Raw genomic sequence first — 15,167 nt, 5'->3', positions numbered from 1 at the left:
TACTTGCCCACTCCTCTCCAGAGGGGGGTTAGAATAGAAAACTCCATTCTACCTAAGTACAGCTCTGCCGTATTTGCTGCCACCTGCTGGTGAACCAGGCACATTACACGTTAACATAACAGTTACAAACATAAAAAAATGCACAGTGTGGAGGACATGGAATAAATGCATAGATGACATTAATGTTAGCACACACAGATAGAAGGGTGCAGGAGTGGTAACACCACTCTGGGGTGTTACTCATGCAGATAAGGTTTTAACGGTACATGCCCCCGCCCTCCTCCAGTCAGAAATCCGTGACTGTTCCTCCAGATCCGGGACGGTTGGGTGGTGTATTTACACACATCACATGCGTACATCATATATACACCTATCCCCATGAGTCCCCCTCCATTGCTTTCACCTCTGTAGTCTGTTGTCTGCTTCCTTCCTCAGGCTTCTCTTGCACTGGTTTTAGCCCTTTTATCAGGGGGTAGATGGAGACTCCTGTCGAAGATGAGCTCCATGCAGAGTGACGGGAACTATTTAGCCAGTTCTTGTCACATGAATATCAGCAGTGGCAGAACTGCCAGGTACCAGCTGACATTCTCCAGGTGCCAAGTACGGATCTCTTTTGCCACCAGCCATCCTACGGAATGTAGAGTTAACGGAGGGCTTCTGGTGTGGAATCCAGCTGGAGAAGGGGGGATGGGCACAACCGTCACTTTTCATTTGTTTACCCAGCAGGAGAATGGGGTAAGTTGGTTTATTATTCACCAGTTTCTTATTCACATAATATACAGTGGATACAAAAAGTCTACACACCCCTGTTAAAATGTCAGGTTTCTGTGATGTAAAAAAATGAGACAAAGATAAATCATTTCAGAACTTTTTCCCCCTTTAATGTGACCTATAAACTGTACAACTCAATTGAAAAACAAACTGAAATCTTTTAGGTGGAGGGAAGAAAAAATATAAAAATAAAATAATATGGTTGCATAAGTGTGCACACCCTTAAACTAATACTTTGTTGAAGCACCTTTTGGTTTTATTACAGCACTCAGTCTTTTTGGGTATGAGTCTATCAGCATAGCACATTTTGACTTGGCCAGATTTGCCCACTCTTCTTTGCAAAAACACTCCAAATCCGTCAGATTGCGAGGGCATCTCCTGGGCACAGCCCTCTTCAGATCACCCCACAGATTGTCAATCGGATTCAGGTCTGGGCTCTGGCTGGGCCATTCCAAAACTTTAATCTTCTTCTGGTGAAGCCATTCCTGTGTTGATTTGGATGTATGCTTTGGGTCGTTGTCATGCTGAAAGATGAAGTGTTCAGCTTCATGTTCAGCTTTCTAGCAGAAGTCTGTAGGTTTTGTGCCAATATTGACCGGTATTTGGAACTGTTCATAATTCCCTCTAGCTTAACTAAGGCCCCAGTTCCAGCTGAAGAAAAACAGCCCCAAAGCCACCACCATGCTTCACTGTGGGGATGGTGTTTTTTTGGTGATGTGCAGTGTTGTTTTTTGCCAAACATATCTTTTGGAATGACTTATTGGGATGTAAGATTACCTCAGCCAACTACCCACCAACCTCACTAATATGTTCGTCCCTATGGCCCCCCCCCCCCCCCCCAGAATTAATACTCAGAAACCGTCTCCTTGGCATAAATGGCCGCAACAGCCCGTTTATTAACCGCTCCAGGACCTCCTAACACACGGATGCGTCCTGGAGGTGGTCGATTCATTCCTCCTGGACGCATCCGTGCATCATCTCGCGAGAGGCGAGATTTCCTGTGAACGCGCGCACACAGGATCGGAAGGTAAGCGAGTGGATCTTCAGCCTGCCAGCGGCGATCGTTCGCTGGCAGGCTGTAGATGTAATTTTTTTTTAACCCCTAACAGGTATATTAGACGCTGTTTTAATAACAGCATCTAATATACCTGCTACCTGGTCCTCTGGTGTCCCTTTTGCTTGGATCGAAAAACCAGAGGACACAGGTAGCTCTGTAAAGTAGCACCAACCACCACTATACTACACTACAGCCCCCCCCCCCTCAGACGTCCGTATGTGTTTTACGGATCCACGCATCTATGGAACTGATCCGCAAAACACATACGGACGTCTGAATGGAGCCTTACAGGGGGGTGATCAGTGACAGGGGGGGATCAGCCTATATAGACTCCCTGATCACTTCCCTGTCATTTATCACTCCCTGTAAGGCTCCATTCAGAGGTCCGTATGTGTTTTACGGATCCACGCATCTATGGAACGGATCCGCAAAACACATACGGACGTCTGAATGGAGCCTTACAGGGGGGTGATCAGGGAGTCTATATGGGATGATCACCCCCCTGTAAGGCTCCATTTAGACGTCCGTATGTGTTTTACGGATCCACGCATCCATGGATCGGATCCGCAAACACATACGGACGTCTGAATGGAGCCTTACAGGGGATGATCACCCCATATACACTCCCTTATCACCCCCCTCTCATTGATCACCCCCCTGTCAGGCTCTATTCAGACGTCCGTATGTGTTTTGCGGATCCGATCCATGGATCCGCAAAACACATACGGACGTCTAAATGGAGCCTGAAAGGGGGGTGATCACCCCATATAGACTCCCTGATCACCCCCCTGTCATTGATCACCCCCCTGTAAAGCTCCTTTCAGACATTTTTTTGGCACAAGTTAGCGGAATTTATTTTATTTTTTTTGTTTTTGTTTTTTCTTACAAAGTCTCATATTCCACTAACTTGTGTCAAAAAATAACATCTCACATGAACTTACCATACCCCTCACGGAATCCAAATGCGTAATTTTTTTTAGACATTTATATTCCAGACTTCTTTTCACTCTTTAGGGGCCCTAAAATGCCAGGGCAGTATAAATAACCCACATGTGACCCCATTTCGGAAAGAAGACACCCCAAGGTATTCCGTGAGGGGCATATTGAGTCCATGAAAGATTTTAATTTTTGTCCCAAGATAGCGGAAAGGGAGACTTTGTGAGAAAAAACAAAAAAAAAATCAATTTCCGCTAACTTGTGCCAAAAAAAATAAAAATTCTATGAACTCGCCATGCCACTAATTGAATACCTTGGGGTGTCTTCTTTCCAAAATGGGGTCACATGTGGGGTATTTTTTAGTGGCCCTAAAGCATGAGAAGAAGTCTGGGATCCAAATGTCTAAAAATGTCCTCCTAAAAGGAATTTGGGCCCCTTTGCGCATCTAGGCTGCAAAAAAGTGTCACACATGTGGTATCGCCGTACTCAGGAGAAGTTGGGGAATGTGTTTTGGGGTGTCATTTTACATATACCCATGCTGGGTGAGATAAATATCTTGGTCAAATGCCAACTTTGTATAAAGAAAATGGGAAAAGTTGTCTTTTGCCGAGATATTTCTCTCACCCAGCATGGGTATATGTAAAAAGACCCCCCTTAAACACATTCCCTAACTTCTCCTGAGTACGGCGATACCACATGTGTGACACTTTTTTGCAGCCTAGGTGGGCAAATGGCTGCAAAGAGCACCTTTCGGATTTGGGCACTGGCATTTTAGGGGAGTTTGAAATCAAAATCTGTAAAAAATGGCCTGTGAAATCAGAAAGGTGCACTTTGGAATATGTGCCCCTTTGTCCACCTAGGCTGCAAAAAAGTGTCACACATGTGGTATCGGCGAACTGAGGAGAAGTTGGGGAATATGTTTTGGGGTGTCATTTTACATATACCCATGCTGGGTGAGAGAAATATCTCGGCAAAAGACAACTTTTCCCATTTTTTTATACAAAGTTGGCATTTGACCAAGATATTTATCTCACCCAGCATGGGTATATGTAAAATGACACCCCAAAACACATTCCCCAACTTCTCCTGAGTACGGCAAAACCACATGTGTGACACTTTTTTGCAGCCTAGGTAGGCAAAGGGGCCCACATTCCAAAGAGCACCTTTAGGATTTCACTGGCCATTTTTTACAGATTTTGATTTCAAACTACTTTGCACGCATTTGGGCCCCTAAAATGCCAGGGCAGTATAACTACCCCACAAGTGACCCCATTTTGGAAGACACCCCAAGGTATTTCATGATGGGCATAGTGAGTTCATAGAAGTTTTTATTTTTTGTCACCAGTTAGTGGAATATGAGACTTTGTAAGGAAAAAAAAAAATGCATCATTTTCCGCTAACTTGTGACAAAAAATAAAAAGTTCTATGAACTCACTATGCCCATCAGCGAATACCTTAGGGTGTCTACTATCCGAAATGGGGTTATTTGTGGTGTTTTTCTACTGTCTGGGCATTGCAGAACCTCAGGAAACATGACAGGTGCTCAGAAAGCGGAAATTCACATTTTTGTACCATAGTTTGTAAACGCTATAACTTTTACCCAAACCATTTTTCTTTTACCCAAACTTTTTTTTTATCAAAGACATGTAGAACAATAAATTTAGAGAAAAAATTATATATAGATGTCGTTTTTTTAGAAAAATTTTACAACTGAAAGTGAAAAATGTCATTTTTTTCCCAAATTTTGTTAAATTTGGATTAATAACAAAAAAAGTAAAAATGTCAGGAGCAATGAAATACCACCAAATGAAAGCTCTATTACTGAGAAGAAAAGGAGGTAAAATTCATTTGGGTGGTAAGTTGCATGACCGAGCGATAAACGGTGAAAATAGTGTAGTGCATAATTGTAAAAAGTGGTCTGGTCATTAAGGGTGTTTCAGCTAGGGGGGTTGAAGTGGTTAAAAAACACCACATTCTCCTCCAACTTTTAACACTGATAAACATAACAGTGAACACATAACACAAAATTAAAGTGCAATAACATTCCAACACTGTGTAAATGATCCTAGAAGGCAACCCAAGCAAGCTGCGTTTATCACACCCCATCTCCACTTGACTTTTTACCTTACCCTCGGCCGCAGTCACTGACCCAAGGGCACCAAACCTTCCAAAATTCTCTCTCGATAAACCCCTGTAGGCCTTTTATCCCCCAACAGGAGCCCCATCCGTCGGCTTACCGACCTCCTGAGATGCACGCTCCAATGTGTCATGCACCTGTTTAAAACATTGAATTGCCTTCCAGGACCCTCCATTAACCTGCCCCTACTACCGCTAACAATTTTCGTTGATCCAGGGAGTTATTCTGATTGCCTGATTGGAGTCGGGAAGGAATTTTTATTCCCCTAAAGTGAGGAAAATTGGCTTCTACCTCACAGGGTTTTTTTGCCTTCCTCTGGATCAACTTGCAGGATGACAGGTCGAACTGGATGGACAAATGTCTTTTTTCGGCCTTATGTACTATGTTACTAAAGCAGACATAGCAGAGCTGGAGAGGGTCCAGAGGAGGGAAACTAAAGTAATAACTGGAATGGGGCAACTACAGTACCCTGAAAGATTATCAAAATTAGGGTTATTCACTTTAGAAAAAAGACGACTGAGAGGAGATCTAATTAATATGTATAAATATATCAGGGGTCAGTACAGAGATCTCTCCCATCATCTATTCATTCCCAGGACGGTGACTGTGACGAGGGGACATCCTCTGCGTCTGGAGGAAAGAAGGTTTGTACACAAACATAGAAGAGGATTCTTTACGGTAAGAGCAGTGAGACTATGGAGCTCTCTGCCTGAGGAGGTGGTGATGGTGAGTACAATAAAGGAATTTAAGAGGGGCCTGGATGTATTTCTGGAGCGTAATAATATTACAGGCTATAGCCACTAGAGAGATATCGTTGATCCAGGGATTTATTCTGATTGCCTGATTGGAGTCGGGAAGGAATTTTTATTCCCCTAAAGTGAGGAAAATTGGCTACTACCTCACAGGTTTTTTTTGCCTTCCTCTGGACCAACTTGCAGGATGACAGGCCGAACTGGATGGACAAATGTCTTTTTTCGGCCTTATGTACTATGTTACTATGTTACTTTAAATCATGGGCGGGTGGGAGGGCAACTCGCAGGTCTAACCCCGGACACTAATGCACGTGCCCCCCCAAAAAAACCTTTATATTCAGCCCGCGAAATTAACTAATACCGCCCCCCCTTTCCATCAATCAGACTACAGCACCGAAATCTCATAAAATTAACCCCTTCCTGCCTTTATACTTCCCCCGAAGTCAGTATGCACTTCACTACTGGCTGCACCTCGCTCCATTGCTCCAATTATGGCCAAAAAGTTCAACCTTGGTTTCATCAGACCATAACACCTTTTCCCACATGCTTTTGGGAGACTTCAGATGTGTTTGTGCAAAATGTAGCCGCCTGGCTTGGATGTTTTTCTTTGTAAGAAAAGGCTTTCGTCTTGCCACTTTACCCCATAGCCTAGACATATGAAGAATACGGGAGATTGTTGTCACATGTACCACACAGCCAGTACTTGCCAGATATTCCTGCAGCTCCTTTAATGTTGCTGTAGGCCTCTTGGTAGCCTCCCAGACAGTTTTCTTCTCGTCTTTTCATCAATTTTGGAGGGACGTCCAGTTCTTGGTAATGTCACTGTTGTGTTAAATTTTCTCCACTTGATGATGACTGTCTTCACTGTGTTCCATGGTATATCTAATGCCTTGGAAATTCTTTTGTACCCTTCTCCTGACTGATACCTTCTAACAATGAGATCCCTCTGATGCTTTGGAAGCTCTCTGTGGACCATGGCTTTTGCTGTGGGATGCGACTAAAAAGATTTCAGGAAAGACCAACTAGAGCAGCTGAACTTTATTTGGGGTTAATCAGAGGCACTTTAAATGATGGCAGGTGTATGCTGACTCCTATTTAACAGGATTTTGAATGTGTTTGCTTAATTCTGAACACAGCTACATCCCCAGGTTTAAGAGGGTGTGCACAGTTAACAGACATTTAAACAGGGGTGTGTAAACTTTTTATATCCACTGTATATGCTTTTTTTTTTGTTAATGAATTATCAGGAGAACTTATCTCAATTATAACCTCTTCTTGATGCAGCCATAGTTTTTTTTTTTTTTTTTTTTATCCACATAGCTTGAAACATAGAAACCTAGAATGTGTTGGCAGATAAGAACCATTTGGCCCATCTAGTCTGCCCAATATACTAAATACTATGAATAGCCCCTGGCCCTATCTTATATGAAGGATGGCGTTTTGCCTATCCCATGCATGCTTAAACTCCTTCACTGTATTTGCAGCTATATGAAGACTTTAAACATTTTTTATATTTACATCTACAGTGCTGTGTAGTTGCTCATTTTTTGCAGGCTTTTTGTATATTACATTCATACCATTTTGATGTGAGTATGACTTTTTGATCACTTTTTATTTAATTTTTTGGGAGATGAAGTGACCAACAAAAACTAAACCTGGAAATTGGCCATAAATGTGTTATATATTAATTGTTTGGTCATTTTTGGAAGTGACAATACCAATGATCTTTATTTTTTTTGTTTACTTTTATTTGGAAAATGAGGAAAGGGGGTGATTTGAATTTTATTAAATATATATTTTTCAAAACTTTTTTAGTTTTACTTTTTTTCCACATTTCCTTCTAGGCCCTTTTTAACATAAGATTGTCTAATTGCTTATACCATAGACTGCAGTGGTCTGCCATTGCAGTCTATGGGAGACAGGAACTTTGCTATGGCAGACCTCGGGGCACTTAGAGGTCCTAAGGCTGTCATAGCCACCAAATAGCTCTGATGATCTTGTCCTGGGGCAGATCGGTCAATAAATAGCTGCTCAGTTGCAATTAACCACGTCATCTGAGGTGTGAAAAGCCTATGATTGGAGTTGTCACTGATCACAGACTCTGTCATCGGGTGTCAGCTGTGTACAACAGCAGACACCCAGCAGCTATGTCGCTTGCTCAACTCCTGAGCGGGAAACATCTTTAAAGGCCTGGCATCTGCTGTACATGTCAGTAAAGAGATACAAGATGTTGCATTTACTTGTCCTTAGGTTGAAATCAGATGAATAACTGGCACAAAAATGGCCATCACAGTGGACATCAATGAGTGTGATTTAAAGGGTCAATTTGCTTTGCACCATTGATTTCATGCTGTCAATGTACACAGAGTGATGACACATATGGTCTAAGCAGGTTCTGGGTACAATAACTGGCATCAAAGTGGAAAAAAGAACACTTTTTACTGATTTGAATGAGTGGTGTTTCTAAGAGGTTAAGTTACTTTGGCAACTGATCTTCCACTTTGATGCCAGTTCTTGTGCCCAGAACCTGTTTGGCCAGAAATACCTCAAATTAATTTGATTTAGGGCATCACCCTCTGAGAACCCAGTGAAGAGGATGGGAGTGGTAGGGGCCCTATTGAGATGATGTGCCATGGTGTACTCCCTCAGGCCTTTGCTCCATGGGGATTGGTGCTCTGGAAAAGTGGTATAAGGAAACAGAATAATCAAAGTCTCTCTTTACTTAATGCAAAATAGGAGTTGTAGTACACCCAGCATTAGTTGTATACAATGCAACAATTTCTCTTCCAAGGTAATGAGCTATGGTGGCTGCCAAAGTATGTGATAATGGCACCTATGTTATCTTACTGATGTTTCTCTCCTGAACTTTTGGTTAAAAGCTGTAAGCTTGCACTTGTGACTGTGCTTGTTCACTTGGTGAAAATATAGACTTTTATGAGTTGGCCTGGCCTGAATGTGATATAGGTGATGGGTGTCTAAGCCGTAGTCCTTCACCTGTAGCAGGGTCTGTATAGCTGTGGTAGCTGGTCACTCTACTGACTGTAATTCTGTAGCTTGGCAGAATATCTGTAATTTTGTCTTTAAGGTCTCTCTGGAGTAGAGGTCTCACAGATGAGTTGGTTCTCTGGTCCCTAAGGCCCTAGGAGCACTAAGATGTGCTTCCTTACTTCTCACAGTCTTTAGCTAACCTTCCCTCTCCTGGCAGGGACCAGCCCATTACCAAGAAGGGAGGAATGGGGTGGCTAGCCCCATTCCTTATTCCAAACATACCTCACCTGCTGGTGTACAGACCAAAACCTACCATTTGAAGATACCTCCTGTTAGTGAGGTTCTGCAGATGCAGCATTAAACCAGCACTGTGGCCCTTCATTCTCAGGATTAAAGGGGATGGAATAACTAAGGAGAGCACGACATAACATTGTTTTAATTTAGAGACGACATGCCCTTTTTTACATAAAAATGTACTGAACTCCCCGTCTTCTTTTGTTGAGCAGCACATTGTCCCTCGGCTGCAGAGCTAACCATCAGAGAAAGCAGTGTTTTGCAGCAGTTGTGCCCTGCCATTATATGTTATTATAAGTCTTTTTGTGAAAGGAAAGAGTCCTGATGGCAAAAAAAAGCCACCAAGGCAAAGTGGTGCTAATTACTGTGTTTGACAAACTCTAATTACTGAATGAGGCAGCCGAGGAGGGAGAAAGAGAAGGCACGAATTGGGAGCAAAGATTAGGCAACGAGAAAGAAGATGAGGCTGCAAAAAGAAGAATGAAGAAGAGAAACTATTTGCTATAATAAACGAAAATGCAGCCTATAATGCCGCAATAAAAAATTATGAAACTAGCTTAACACGGGGAGAAACAAGAACCCATTTCACCCGTAAGCTGCTTTCTATAAAATTATATAAGTGCACTGGGAGGATAGACAAGAGATATTTCTTAGTAAAGCTGCCCTTATGTAATAGATGGAAATAGAAAGTAATGTTGAAAAGTTGGTCACGTTAGATTTTTTTTTCTTCAGATTCTTTTAAAAAAAAAAAAAAATTGTTGATCAATGAAAGGTGGGGCAGCTTTTTAAGCCGCCACTGGCAAAAAAATAAGATGGGTGAGTGTCTTTCAAATATTTTCTAAAGTGTATGGAATCTCTCTCTCACATGGGGTAGCAATCACAGATTGCTCCTCTGACAACAGGGTTCAAGTCCAAATGGTGCTTTATTCTGGCACTTCTGCACCATCACAAACATAAACCAAAATAAACACCTGCCCGTCTGGGTTCTAGCTAATTCAGAGGTCTTCTCCCTGACTCACCTCAAAAAATGCAGTTTACACACAGGGTCTCCGACTCCAACCCTCTCTGTAGGGTCACAAACGTTACACTGAAATCTGCTTCGGGCGTTCCATCATAGTAACAGAAAATTGGAATGCAAGCCCAAAACCTGATTCGTCACATGCCAATGGCACCTGACGCACCCTGTTGACTATAAATTTTTGTCTTTCTCTCTCTATATACTGTATATATATATATATATATAGTCTATAATCATGTCCTTCAGGTTTCCATCACAGTGTATTATTTTACTGGACAAAATAGTGCAGCATGCTGTATATTTTATAGCAATCTGATATGGAAGCTTCTAACGGAGCCTCCAACGCAGAAGTGAGGGAAGCCTAATGTCTACGGCCAGCTTACACCCAACTGATTTTGGTTGGCTTTGTAGACAATCTAATGTCTTTGGTTTACCAGAGGGGTGCTGCTCGATGAAGGAAGCATTTCTTCCTGCTGGTCAGTGGAGGAGATTGCTTCATTTACAGTACGTGCAACATTCTCCTCCACAGTACGGGGAGATGTGATCGCTAATGCCACCTTACAGAATCATTGTATGCAGAGGCTCTTGAGATGGCATGATCTGCTGCCAGAAAATGATGGATTTAGGTGACTGAATGAATGATCCAATTACCCGATGAAGAAGCTCTTCGCACCCTTACACTGGCAGATTATTGTTATCGAGCATTCATACAAATGCTCATTTGTGATAATCTGCCCGACCATAGGGCACTGTAAAGCACCCTTGAGATTGCTGGGAGGTGCTCTTACACAGGGCAGTTATCGGAAATTGCTTTCCTAGGGGCGCTCCTTCCTGATAATTGCCCTGATCATTGCTTGGAGTAAGGAGTCTTATTACGGCCATTTCCTCTGTCACCTGTCGCTTTATCTCCTTATCAGAAATGTAGACTCTTAAGTTCACAATGAACACACCTGAAACACAGGTTGTGCTGGAGGATCAGGATAATCATGGGATGATAATCAGGAGGAAAAACATGTATTCCTTATCACTGCCTCAAGAAGACATGCAGCTGATCCCTCAAGGAACAAGAAGCACAAATCGTCATTTGTCTGCAGCACATCTGCCTGTGTGGACCTGCTGCTGACAATATGCAAACGGAATTGGGGACGAACAATCGTAGCAACGATCGTTCATCCCCCATTCGGTTTGCATAGAGCCACCATGGGAAAGAGCATCCGAACTACTTGTTTATGTTGGAGCAGTGCTCATTAATGGCTGAGATTGTCTCAGTGTGACAACCTCCTTTTAAGAAGTAAGAAGCAGGATGGCCCCGAAAAACTGCGGCAATAGGATGGTATCACACAGGAGCCCGCTGACGCCGACCACACATTGTCCTTTCAGTGTCTGCTACCGGGGGTTAGTATTACATGACAACAGAGAACAGTAGATTACAGAACAAACGTATTGTCAATGGAGTTTTGATAAATGTTAGATTGCTGAGGGCTCCCCGGTTAGGGTGCAAAAAATTCTGCCAGAGAATCCGCAGCTGCAGATTTCTTAAAAATTGCAGATTTTTTAAAATGCACACGACTGTATGTATTTTGCGTTCCGCCCAAAAAAAGGATGCCATCCGTGTGACGTCCATGTTGCATCCGTTTTTTTGCTGATCCACTGTAACAATGCCTGTCCTTAACCTCAAAAGGGACAAGAATAGGACATGTTCTATTTTTTTGCGGAACTGACTTGCAGACATACGGAAAGGAAATGCACACAGAGTCATTTATGTTTTTTTTGCAGACCCATTGAAGTGAATGGTTTCGTATATAGGCTGCAAAAAAAACGGAACAGATACAAAAAGAAAATACGGTCGTGAGCATGAGCCCTCGTGGTGCAGATTTTGGTGCAGACTTCCCTGTTTAAGACTACTTTCACACTCGCGTTTTGTGCGGATCCGTCATGGACGGATCCGTTCAGATAATACACCTATCTGCATCCATTCAGAACGGATCCGTTTGTATTATCTTTAACATAGCCAAGACGGATCCGTCTTGAACACCATTGAAAGTCAATGGAGGACGGATCCGTTTTCTATTGTGCCAGATTGTGTCAGTGAAAACGGATTCGTCCCCATTGACTTACATTGTGTGCCAGGACGGATTCGTTTCATCAGACGTTTCATCAGACGGACACCAAAACGCTTAAAGCAGCGTTTTGGTGTCCGACTCCAAAGCGGAATGGAGACTGAACTGATGCATTCTGAGCGAATCCTTTTCCATTCAGAATGCATTAGAATGCAAACTGATCTGTTTTGGACCGCCTGTGAGAGCCCTGAACGGATCTCACAAACGGAAAGCGAAAACGCGAGTGTGAAAGTAGACAGAATCTTGCTATTCATTTCAATCGGAAATCCGCATGGATTTTTCTGCAGCGTTTTTCCATGCAGAATCAATTCCCCATTGAATTGAATGGAGAGAGTCTCATACAGAAAATCCGCAACACAACATTATTTACGCTGCGGAATGTATATTCAACGCAGGGAAATATAGTTTTCAGCCCTGTAGGATGAATAGGGGAAGTCTTCATGTTGTGGATTTTCTGGTGGAATTTTCCGCCATGTGTGAGTGCACCCTTGGATGGACCTGTATGTGGTGGCGGTGGTTGAACATGTGCACCACCGCTACACATAACTTTGGGAGATTCAGCTGATCCCATAGAGTTGGTAGGGAGGATGAATGGGGACTTGGGATCCTCCCACCGAGTATGGATCGGTGTTGGTACCAGCAGTGGGGTCCCCAGAAGTGTAACATTTATCACTAAGCCTGCGGAAAGGCAATAGATCTTCTTTGTGGGACAACCGTTTTTAGCATTTTCCATTTTTTAACTACTTAACTTTACATATTACTTTTTCATTGCAACCCATATTTTGGGTTGAATAGTCATTTTCAACATTTCCATCAAAATCTTAAACCATTTGGGAGAATCAGAACAGAAAAATATCCAGTAGTAGTAAATTCACTTGGAATAAGGTCTGAAGATTCTTTAAAAATGGTTCATCCAGCTTTAAAATTGAACGTCCTAATGGTAGGATTGACCATCAGTGTCAGATCAAGGTCTGACTGTCTGCACCCAACGGATCAGTGGGTTGAGAGGACCTTGCCTCTCAGGCAAGCACGGCGCCCTCTTCATCGGTGGCATTGATTCATGTTACATACGGGTTCCCCCTATTTTTAGTAGCAGCGTAGCAGGGTCATGGGTTCTGCTAAAAGTACAGTGATCAGCAGTATCAACCCATGTCTGGATCCATGTAAGCAATAAAGAGGCTGCAGTGCTTGCCTGAGTGCCGCAGTCCTCCAACCAACTGATCAGTGTCAGTGCCAAAAGACCCCCACTGATCTGGTACTGATGACCTGTCCTATAGGCCATTATTATCTTAGGACCTTGATTACTTGAAAGTGCCATTAATTCCATGAGGGGGTTACACATAATATAAAAAAATACAAATACAATAAACATGAAACTATTAACAGACTAGTACAGAGGGTGAGAGGACCCTGCCCGCAAGAGCTTACAATCTAAAAGGAGAACACAATCAGTGAGGGTAAAGGCTGCTGATCTGGTTGCATGGTGGTAGCATGCTCATTGCAGGTGGTAGACTTTCCTGAAGAGGTGGGTTTTCAGGTTACATTTGAAGGTTTAGATGTTGGAGGAGAGCCTGATGTGTCGGGGTAGTGAGTTCCAGAGTATGGGGGATGCCTGCGAGAAATCTTGTAGATGACTGTGTCAAGAACAGACGAGTGGAGAACAAGGGAGTAGGTCCTGTGAGGACCATCAATTTAAAAAAACCTGGACAACCTCTTTAATAAAACTGTAGAAGACAATCGATAATCTATTTATGGTACAAATTTACATAACTTGACATTGACTTTGATACCCAAATAAAAACTAAAAACTCTAGGTACAGTATTAAGTGACGGAAACTTAAGTGCTGAAAGTCACCAACTAGTTTGTCCACAAGCTGCTGCTGGGATGGTCTGTAGGTATTGGGTAAGAGGGCAAGTAATACTCTGCAGGTTACTCTGAGTCTGAGGGAAATGTCCATCCTCCTCCCTCAGGCTGAGATGCTACGGTGGGGGGGAGTAGTGACGTCAGACTTGCATTATAAAAGCCTGGGCTTGGAGCAGGTGCAGGAAACACACTTCTACAAGAGTAGTGATGCCAACGCCAAACATCTCCGGATCCGCTGGGAAAAGCTTCAGAAGGGCAATTTCTGAGCTTGATCCCAAACAGGCTGAGGCTATTCTGGTAAGAGGAATAATATAGAAGCTTGCATTTTTGTAGCTGGTCTTCAGCTTGTTTTCATCTGTTTATATAACTTGCAGGAGACTTTACTTTTTCTTGTTTTTATGCCTTTTATAATATTATATAGTTATACTGTATATTTTTACATATATAGCTGATATATCTGAATACCTTTTTTTCATATAAAATATGTTGAAATTTAGCTCCTGATCATTCCTTATGAGATGCTAGAATAATGTCTCTATGGAGGTGACATATACAAGTTGAAGTCTCCATGATCAACTTTATCACATCAGATTTCCACATATGTTGTCTCAAAGAGCATCTATCAGCAGTTTTGTACCTATGACGCTGGCTGACCTGTTACATGTGCACTTGGCAGCTGAAGGCATCTGAGCTGGTCCCATGTTCATATGTGCCCGCATTGCTGAGAAAAATTACGTTTTAATATATGCAAATGAGCCACTAGGAGCAACGGGGGTGTTGCCGTTACACCTAGAGGCTCTGCTCTCTAGGGAGTTATAATTTGGAGCAGCTTGTGAGCCACAGGTTGGTGACCACTGTTCTGTAGAAACAATAGCTATGAAATAACCCCTGGTGCAAATTATATATTTTTCACTTTTGTGTGTGTTTTTATTCACATATTGCTTGTTTCTTTCTTTGTCTTTTTTTTTTTGGGGGGGGGGGGTATTTAATTAAACACTTGATATAAAAAATATACAAAATATTGTTTGTGGGGTGAAATTGAAAAAAATCGCACAATTCCACCATAGTTTTTTCCAGTTGTCTTTCTGGCATTCACTGAGTGCTACAACTGAAATGTCATCTTTATTGTTCGGGTCAATACAGTTATCACATTACTACATTTATACTGTTTCCTTTGTGCTTTACTAATTTTAACAAAATAAAAGCCCTTCAAAAAAAAGTTTGCATTGT

At 42.4% G+C, this 15,167-nt stretch overlaps 1 protein-coding gene across 1 annotated transcript in view; it reads left to right on the top strand.

Annotated features, from left to right (window-relative positions):
• The first annotated feature begins 409 nt into the window (after window positions 1–409).
• The window catches only part of TH (tyrosine hydroxylase), a 74,096-nt gene continuing 59,338 nt past the window's right edge, over window positions 410–15,167 (top strand). Inside the window, exon 1 of the mRNA XM_044270359.1 lies at window positions 410–735. Within this exon, the coding sequence (XP_044126294.1) occupies window positions 496–735 (240 nt within the window). The 5' untranslated portion in view covers window positions 410–495. The remainder of the gene's footprint in view (window positions 736–15,167) is intronic.

Source organism: Bufo gargarizans, chromosome 10 (assembly GCF_014858855.1).
Source record: "Bufo gargarizans isolate SCDJY-AF-19 chromosome 10, ASM1485885v1, whole genome shotgun sequence".
In the NCBI taxonomy this organism is placed as follows: domain Eukaryota; kingdom Metazoa; phylum Chordata; class Amphibia; order Anura; family Bufonidae; genus Bufo; species Bufo gargarizans.
This window is presented reverse-complemented; position numbering and strand designations above follow the sequence as displayed.